This window comes from Pyxicephalus adspersus, chromosome 11 (assembly GCF_032062135.1).
Source record: "Pyxicephalus adspersus chromosome 11, UCB_Pads_2.0, whole genome shotgun sequence".
NCBI lineage: Eukaryota > Metazoa > Chordata > Amphibia > Anura > Pyxicephalidae > Pyxicephalus > Pyxicephalus adspersus.
Window position 1 is genome coordinate 29171329 of NC_092868.1, and position 10029 is coordinate 29181357.

Here is a 10029-nt window from a genome sequence, read left to right on the forward strand (position 1 = left end):
TGAGTCAGTGACATGAACCCAATCTGGCTCTTTCTAAGAATTAGGCACACAATAGATGATTCTCGGCTGGTACAAGCTTTCAGGCTCGTCTCGGACAAGAATCTGACGTGTACAGAGGTCGTCCAACATTGTTCATGGATCTGTCCTGGCAGAAGTTGAGAGAGGAGAGTGCAGTGAAATGCCGCTCGCTTATTCTTTACCCTCCCTCCCCATAGAACCGAATGCAATTGTATGTACAGCATTCGTTCATTCATATTTAAGTAGTTTGTCACTGGAAACGATAGAGTAAGATCGTTTCCAATTACAATAATCAAGCATGTGTACATAGGGCCTAATTTATTAAAGCTCTCTAATGCTGGTGAAGAAACACTTTATCAGTGAAGCTGGGTGATCCAGCAAACCTGAAATGGATGCAGTCCAGGATTGAAACATTTACTAACAAATAGCAAATGGCTTTTAAGAAATCCATTCCATGTTTGCTGGATCACCCAGGATCACCGAAGAAAGTGTATCCTCCCCAGACTTGGAGAGCTTTAATAAATCAGGCCCATAGCCTTAGCCTGTAGCCTTTTAGTTAGTCAGAATTGCACTGTACTAACAATACCCAGAAAAAGTGTTGATTATAATGTTGTATAAAATGTTTGTCCTGTGTTCTTGTTGTGCTTTAGTAACCTAGCACAATGTAGGCTTTTCCTATTATTTTACATTGTTACTAAGGTAGGTACTGTCTATTGCTTACTATATGCTTGGTGTCCTTAAAGCGGAAGAAAACAAAACAATAAAATCCCACTTACCTTCAATCCTGCAGATCATTCTGTCTGTCGGGAGGTTTCTTCCATGAGCCAGGGGCGGTCATCTTCTCTTCTTCCGGGTTCTTCTTCCTTTCGGGTGACGTAGATGGGAAAAAACTTGCCGATCTCACTGCGCATGTGTGAGATGGGCAATTATTTTTTCTATTAATGAAAGGGCTCTTTCTGTGCATGCCTGAGCATCTCGGGCATGCTCAGAAGGAGCAGCCAAGAGCCTCCTGGGATGCGTGACGTAGGTATCCTGGGAGGCCCTGAGCCTAGGTGACAAAATTTTTACTTTATATAAAAGGGTTGTCTATGCTTTAAATAAAAGGGTTTAAGTAAGCTGATATAATTCATGTTGGGTTTTAACTTTTAAGGAAATAAAAAAATAATATTTTGAATGCTTTATATAATTGATTCACCTAAAAAAGTTCATTTTTATTTGCTACAATCTTTACTGCACTAGATTCTTACCCATTGATCCTTTCATGCATTTAAAAGCCAACATTTTCCTTCATTTGAGCACATAAATGAGCTTGTTGGACATTCTAAAACATTCTAAAACATTAACATTGTACAATTTTAATTGTTTATAATAAAGTGGATTTTATTATATGTATAGCGAGTGGCCTTCAAAGCCCCGTTATCAATTGGTGCTCTTTCACCCCAGAACTTTCTATGTCTTTTTGGGATGTGGCCAGTTTAAAATCCATCAGGTTGGATATTACTGTTTGTTTGAAAAAATAAAAGAACCCTGGCTAAATGTGAGGCCAGAAAAAAACCATAGCACATATAATTATTCAATAGTTGTTGTTCCACAGAGAACTCAAGGACATGGCATTTGCAATGCGTGTTTGCAAAAATGACTTCAGTGTATATAAGCGGAAAACATATAAACATATATTTTTTTAAGAGAAGTTTAACTCCTAAATTATAAATTACTATCCCTCTACCTAGGTCTACTCCTCATTTTGAAATAGGAATGCTACCAATTTTTTGCTGTGTACATCCGCTTCAGTTCATGCTGAAATTGCTTTAATGTCACATTTAAAAAAAGGACCTGATCTGTAGACGCTGTGGTGAAAGAAGACAAATAGTACCCATAGGCTCTTTTGTGTTGATCTTTCTTTTACCATTTCTACTGTAAGTGTACAGCAAACCTTTATTTCTTAAGTTCAGAGCAGTAAACTTAAACACCCTGATGTGATCCTAAAACGTCTACTGATGCGCATGAGGAAAATTAGTATAAAGACATAATTTTACACATATGCCAGTTTAGCAGTTTTTTCTTTGAAAATATATGTGAATAGATTCAGCTTTGCCTATCACTTTTTTAAATATTACATTATAATATACAGTATATACTAATATACCTTTTAAATATATTTATTTAATTATACAATTTTCTTACAAGGTACACATACAATTTTCCTGAGGACATAAGCAAAATGTCTGGTACACATTATGCTCCATTGCATCCGCACAGAATACATTTGAGTCTTTGTCCTCATTTTCATTGTCTTGTATTCCTCTTGGTTCTGACACTTTGTTTAAAATCAGGCCTTTTGGCGGAATCCATTTGCTTGTTCCTTGCTTTGTTTGAAGGACTGACTGTTCTGACTCATCTAGAAAACAATCATGACCATATTGGTATTCATTTTGATATTCATGGTTGCTACCAAAACATACTTCCCTGTTGTCTAATATATTAATGTCTTGAAGTCCAGTCTGTAAATCACTGAGCTTGTCCAGCAAGTAACTGTGTGCACTTTCATCTTTGTACTCTGTAGTACTGGACATCCTTTGAAGGAAAGGAAACTGATGGACAGCTCTGCTCAAAGTTTCTGGAAGCCAAGAGGATATGTGGTTGTCGTAATAAATTAATCCGGTCTGTAAACATCTTTCAAGGTTCTGACTATGTTCTGTATCCTGGTATAAGGACTGAGATCTTGGATGACTTAAGCCATAAGAAGAAGCAATAATGTCATCTTCAGCTATGATGTCATCAAAAAGACTCTCAACTGTGCCAACCTCATCAGAGACAAAAGTCAATGTGTCCATAGTTACACCTACTTTAGACATTGCATCTGGAACTAAGAATGCTTCTGCCACACCAAGAAAAGCACTGTCACCAAGGCATACTTCAGGGAGCTCGGAGAGGTTGGTGGAAATATTAAATGTATTTGGTAACACTCTGCCTTTCCTTATATTTTTTGGCGTGTCACTTCTGTTTTCAGATGCTGTAGAATCTATATTTTTATTTGTTGTTTCTTTTTCTACAGCAGCTTCCTGGGAAAAAATTGAAGTGGCAAGTTGATGTGTGGCAGCTTCTATGATGGCATATTTCCTGTTGAGCCAGTCAGTAGAAAGAGATAAAGTAATGCAGGTTATTTATTTATTTTTTTACAAAACCCCTTTTATTATAACTTTATTATAACTTATATAACTTTCAATACTTTCAATACTTTTTGTTGTTCTTCTGTTATTTATTTTTTAGAGTGTAATTGGCAAAATAACAAAAGGTAATCATCTAATTTGCAACACATTTAAATAATGTTATTCCAATGAGATAGCTGCCAGCAAGCAGGTAAATCTTTCAGTAGCAAAGAAATGTAATCACTTATATAGTTCTCTGCTAATCAAATGGTTACTAAAAAGAACAAATACCTTCACATAGATAAAGCTAAACAAACATAGTAATAGCAGTCAGTTCTACACGATTGCAAAGTATGTCTTTTATGTGCAACTGATCTCTACCAGAAGCTACAATATTCAGCTAATGTAGCTTACCCAGTAAGTATTCATTTGCTCCATCTGTTTACTGACCATCTTCTACAATAATAGATAGCAGCTTTAGTTGCATGTCTGGTCTACCAGAAAAGTGCAGCTCTGTGCTAAAGAAGCACACTCATTTAAGGTGGAGAGTTGGAAACCCTGCACTGATGCCAGCCACCTAGAAGCAGTGACCAAGGCAGCTGTGATAATAAAATGTTCTGACATATGATTCTATCTTTGTTTAATGCAGAATTGTGGTATCATGTTTAATTTTAATAACTATGGAAGAACTAAAACACAATTGGTGAGTCCTTTGATTTAAGTTCATTCCACTAAAAGTGATGTTTCGGTCCAAAGATAAATTAACAAGAGTGGCAGAAAAAAAAGAGGTGGGAAGAGTAGCTCTTATTGCCACTAGTATATGCATATAACTATGGCTTCCCACTGATATGACATTGCTGCACAGTATTACCACAAATAGCCAGGCTGGGCATTTTTCATCTCATATTGTTAAGTACCTAGTAAATGCCTTTTCATAAAAGCGCTAAACTGCACTAATCTATAGCAACAAATCAAATTTCATTGTACTTTGGTGAAGAGATAAACTGATATTGGTAACTAAGGAATGGTTTATTTCACTGCACTGAATAATAAGTGCTATACATTCCTAGATAATGTTTTCCTAGGTAAAGGCTCAATTCAGTGTTTAACAAAAGGATAAGGGAAGATTCAGACTTGCTTCAAGATCAACCAATCCCGTGTGGCTCCCAGCAGAGGGCACCTTCCCAGTTGCTTGGTCACTCGCACCGCAGGGCATTTGCACATTGCACAGTGTCCACTGCTGCCCTCATTCATTCTCTATGAAGCTACTGCTGGGAGAAGCTACATGTTATGACTCCTGAGAGGCAGCGGTTTCCTGGCATGAGGAAGTGGTAAGCACACCACAACCTCATGGCCAGTGTGAACCCTGTTACTGAAATTTTAAATTTTAGTAAGCTAAAATCATTAATTTTCTAAAAAAAAAAAAAAAAAAAAAGGATCCTTATCCTGATGTGTTAGATTTTTTGCATTGAGCCCTAAATGCTGAAATTCATCTATAAGGTCTGGTTGTTATAGATACTAATAAAGACAATATTTAGGAAACAGAATTCTTAGGAAACAGTTTATGTAACCTGTTTAGTACTAACCTGCATATTTGATTTTGCAGAAATCGGCGGTGATTTACTTTTCTTTTAGTTGGCCGGCTCTTTTTTGGCCTCTGTAATGTCCGCATAATGTGGGAAGAAGCCACTGTCACAAATGTGAATAGATCACGACCACATTCGTAGTACCCCATCTCTGGGCGTGGGTAAAGGTTGAATGCAAATTGTGGACTTCGGTGATGCATAATGATTAAAGGCTGCAAAGGAAATATTTGTAGTAATGTTTTTATATCAGTCAGTTGCAAATACATTTTTCATACATATTTATTTAAAAACCAAAACACAAAAATGTAATATGGTATGGCTCACCAGTCTGCAAAAATGTTCTTTTTTTATAGGAACACTGAAAATATGAACGATTAGTAAACAAGAAAAAAAGGATAGGTGATGTCCTGCAATAAAAAAAACTTACCTGCCTAAAAAAAAGAGAAAAAAAAAAGATGGTTGCTCCCATGATTGTAAGGGGATAATTAAGTAAATTTGAAAAATTGCAATCAATAGGGTTATGTTATAAGAGAAGGGACAACGCCTGGTCACAATTTTTTTTATTTCTAGTGTTTAAAGCTAAGCTTCAGAAAGAAATGATAATTGCAAATTATTGATTGTGCCTGGTAAATGAAAAGTTTTTCTGTGCTTTAAAATTTCAGATTTTTTCTACCCCCCACAATCCAACCCTTTATCCTTGTATACATTCCATATGTTTAAAAAAAAATCTTGATATTGTGTCATTAATGCAGTTGACATCCTTTTGACCTGCAGTTGACCTGTTTCAAGCAAATTCATTCCTATCAGCTTGTAGTTGTTTTGCACTAACCAGTCTGCAGTCACACATTCCTCACTGGTGCAATATTGGTGACCAGAGATCCAGGGCCACCGCTGGTTGGTCCCTTTGTTGTGATGTCATCAGACTTCAGTACTGTTCTAGAACCTGTTCTAGTCCCATAGACACTTAAAGAAGAACCTTCTGAGTCAGTGTGATGAAAATATTTGGGGTCCAGTGCATCATGTGTCCACAGATTCAGATAAGAATTTGGAGATTTATGATGATCTTAATCTTATAGCTCCAATTACCTAAATAGGTCAGGGACAGTTTTAGTTCAGGTCAATCTGAGTAATTGCCCAGGACCCCACCTTCTCTGATGTCCCAATTGACAAATTAGATTTTGATTTATATTTAATTATGGCCCCATTTTATTTAAAACTGTGGTGGAGCAACAGGAGCCAATGTAAAAAAGAAAAAAAAAAGAAGGATTAGGCAGACATGATGCTGAAAGCAGCAGTCTCTTATTGCTCTTTAGCTGAAGGCAATAGGCATGTAATCAGATCAGATATTCTTTCTCAATCTCTTTCCCTCTGTGCAAGGTATTTGTCAAATTTATCACACTGTAATATGACATAAAGCTCTGAGCACAAAATCTAAAGCTTGCTGCAGTAAAATACCAACAGCTTTTAATCTAAAGAATTGCTTTGTTTACTTCATTTAGTTCTAAATGAAAGGCTTGGAATCCTTTCCAAATATCAAGCATGAAATAAAATGTAAAATGTATTAAATACAGTGCTGCAATAAAATCTTAATACACTATTCATCTAGTATCTTTGTAAGCAATGATAATTTAAATCAGAAATTTGTTTTATATGATATTAGATTTCCATAAAGGAATATATAGTCTTTTCCATGTATTTTTGATAAACTTGTAGAGGAGAGGTGTGTGATGTAACTAATTCTATCAGTGTATGTTATTGCTTTAAAGTATTACTTCTGAGTATTATTTGTAACAATCTATGTACAGGGTCGGACATATTACCTTATTTTATATTCAGGCTGCAAAGCTTGCTAGTATTAAAAACAGGCCAATCTCCATACTTGCAGTCTTTGAAAACCCAGGACTCCTGTTGAAAAAGCATTTGGCAACCCTGTGAATTTTATGGGCAATAGCAGTAGTACTGCATCTCTTAACCCAGATAATGTATTTCAAATACACACTATAAATAACTTATTACCAACTAAAGAAGAATGCAGATACTCATATTTCTGGAAGATGTTCTAAAACTTTTCTGTAGTGTATTATCAGCAGTGGAGGATCAGATATTCAACACATTGACGTGTCATATACTAGCCATTGCAAATGATTTACAATACTGCAATGTATTAGGATACTGTCCGATGGAAAAATTGTTTTTTTCTTTTTTATATTAGTTTAATAATATTATTATTCACACACATCCATATTGAGCCCAACAGCCAGCAGCTTGTATTGCACTTTGGTTGTGCTGGTTATTTTCCATGTTTTGTTTTTTGTGCACTTTATTTTCAAGAACAATATTTGGGGGAGCCAATTAACCTTACTGCATATTTTTGCAGGTGTGGGAGAAGCTGCATTGCCCAGAGAAAAACCCACACGAACACGGGGAGCACACGCAAACTCAAATAATTACTTTTTAAAAAGGTTAATAAATGGCAGAGATGCCTCTAGCAATAATACAAATACGTTATTTATATATTGTTTTACAATGGTTTCCAGCCAGGTGTCATCTTTAAGTAAAACTGTGGTGTGATTTTACATATTTGATTTTTCCAAACATTAAGGTTAAGTTGTCCTAAAACATGGGTATATGCAAACAGATCTGTAACAATGTAAAAATACACACTTTTAAGTCATTACTTACATATATGCTGCCTTTGCTCAGTTTTCAGCTGCAAATAGCTTTCAACATTCTGAGTTTTCTGGTACTTTAGCAGAAAGTATCAGTGTGCATTAGGTGCTAATTTAGGTGAACACTGCAAATTTGTGTTACATTGTAATATAGATAGATAACTGTACTCACCTCATATATACATAATGCACTGTAATATACATTAATTTGGACCTATAGACTAGATACACCTGTAGCTTTTCCCTTCTGTCTGCTCCCTAAATTTAGCTAGGGCACTGAGGGCTGGGGAAACACTTCCCTTTAATTGGCATTTTATTTGTGCTTTTGTATAGATTGCAGGCTGCTGGACTGATTGGGAGGTGAGATCCACGAACAGGTAGAAGTATGTATGGCTGTTTAGAAAGAGGTATGCAATTTGTCAGGTTGGGCAGAAACATCTGTGAAGAGTGTAACTACAAACTATAGGGCCCTATAGAAAATGTTTGATTGGGTCCCCAGTGACACCTTCCTGTGGCCCCTGTCAATTGTGTCAATATTTGATTTCACTACAGAAAATGCCTAAATCAAGAAGAGGCAGCATGAATGCTGCCAGTACTTCAAATATTATGTAAATATAAAAAGGGACAGCAGTTCAGGGAACTTCCTTCTAACACTGACAATGACAAAGGACAGTGTTCTAATTAGATCACCAGTCCTATTTCAGTATTATCTGAGCTTTTTCAGGGGTAATGGATCTCAGGATCTTGAAAAATATGTACCTTCTTGCTGCTGGTGACAACTTGCCTGCTACAGGTCAGCCAATTTACCAGTTACCTATTTTAATATAGTCAATCTTACTATTTGGACCAGCAAAATGTCACTCACTGCTTCCTCTTTTTTTTTCAGAAAAATGTGTCAGCATTTAGGCCCAGGAACGAGCAAACCCATAAAGGTAAGTGGAAGGCTGTTCTGGGTAAATCTGCTGCTGGCAATGTGTCATTTATGGCAAAGTGTTTTAGCAAAAAAAAATGTAATTCAGATAGTCCACATATGCGTGTTATGTTAATATACGCAATATGGTATATGTTGTGGCAGTGCATAACAGCATGCATCTCACACACTCATTCAATGCAGTGTTATTTATTCTGAATATCAACCCAGATCAAAATGCGTGCTCTGCTCTGCATGCATTATCATCTGGGACTGAGCTACACTATTTTTAGAATCTTCATCAATCCATCAAGATCAATTTGGCATATTGGGGTCTTAGCAAATATAGAGAAGAGTTCAACTACACTTTACTGCAAACATCCTTTAGAGGCATCATACCTTCCTGACCTTACAGCAAAAGCATAGGATACCACTCTTCAGGATCATATACAACTATTGCAAGCGAAAAATACATTTTTGTATATGACACCCCTGAGGAAGCCATATTTGGCGAAACGCATCGGGTTCTACCAGCAACATGACTCTATGTTAAAAAATTGTATATGGCAAGTAAATGTATATGCCTGATGAGTTGCTGCATGTCTAGTGCCCTTTGGGACCTATGTGGGACCAAAGAAACTATTGTGGTGCAAACTAAACTTTAAAATTCTCTGTACTGTATCCAGTGCCCCCTAAGACTCTAATTATTTTGTTGAAGACCACTAGATTGTACAGTGGCCTTCTTTTGTATGTTATGTCTCACCATTTTTGTGATGTAAATTTCTCTCTTTTGTTTTATGACTTTTCCATATATTTGAGGGTTGGCACTGAAATCATCTTAGTAGCATCACTGCGATATACCACCACCAACATTCAATTTGAATAGTAATAGCATACATTTTCCATCTATTTTATTGTATTGATAAGTGCAGGTAGCCATAATATCAGGTAGAGTTTGGTTTGTTATTCTTCTAATTGTTTTGTTTTTACGAACATCTCAGATTTTGCATTGTCGTTGTTGCATTTTCCCTATGTAACTTATGTGAAATTCCAAGAAAACAAAAATGACATGAAGTGGAAAATACTGGCAAAAAAATGACGAGGACTGGTAAAAAATGAAAAAAATGAAAAAGAAAAATTTAAAATGAGATTCTTCTGCAACTTATTTCATTGATTAGGTTAAAAGGTTAGGTTAACTTTGGTTAGGTTTGTGTATAGTGGATTTTGAAGTGTTAGATTTTAGGATTGGATTGCATCAAAAACTTAAGTAAAAAGAGGTTATTTTAGAGGTTAGGTTATATTTTAGGATTTAGAAAAGACAAAAGGTAAGAGAGTCATTCAGATGATTGTCACACAAAACTAATGGTCATGCATGTCTTGGGTGAAATGTCTCCAATCGTTGTTTAATAATCCATCCTGGATGTTATGGTATGATTAAGATTGAGAATGTGGCAATGGGTCAGGGCATGGAGGCAGTGTGATTGGGGCATTTTTATTTTACATTTGTTTTGTAGTTCCAACCCTCAGTTCTGATCTGGTGCATAAAAAACAACATGTCACAAAACCTAATTATACCTGCTTAAGGATGGTGATGGAGAAGGCACAATTCTGCAGGTAAGAAGGGTGAATATCTAATTTTAACTTGACTCCGCTAGAAAATTTATTTTGACAGAAGATTAACACAAAAACAAAACAAA

The 10029-nt window shown here is 36.0% G+C and overlaps 1 protein-coding gene across 1 annotated transcript; it reads right to left on the bottom strand.

The window, feature by feature from the left end:
• Nucleotides 1-2198: 2198 nt before the first annotated feature.
• C11H19orf85 (chromosome 11 C19orf85 homolog) lies at nucleotides 2199-5064 on the bottom strand. Its single transcript, XM_072425278.1, has 2 exons — nucleotides 4754-5064; nucleotides 2199-3138 (listed from the first exon to the last, which is right to left on the bottom strand). The coding sequence occupies exons 1-2, from the start codon at nucleotides 5017-5019 to the stop codon at nucleotides 2199-2201; spliced, it is 1206 nt and encodes a 401-aa protein (XP_072281379.1). The 5' UTR covers nucleotides 5020-5064.
• Between the last annotated feature and the right edge of the window lie 4965 nt (nucleotides 5065-10029).

Coding starts and splice junctions, on each gene's coding strand:
- C11H19orf85 (XM_072425278.1), bottom strand. CDS start 5,019: ATGTATTTGCAACTGACTGATATAAAAACATTACTACAAATATTTCCT. Junction 3,139..4,753: donor CTGCAAAATCAAATATGCAG/GTTAGTACTAAA, acceptor CTGGCTCAACAG/GAAATATGCCATCATAGAAG.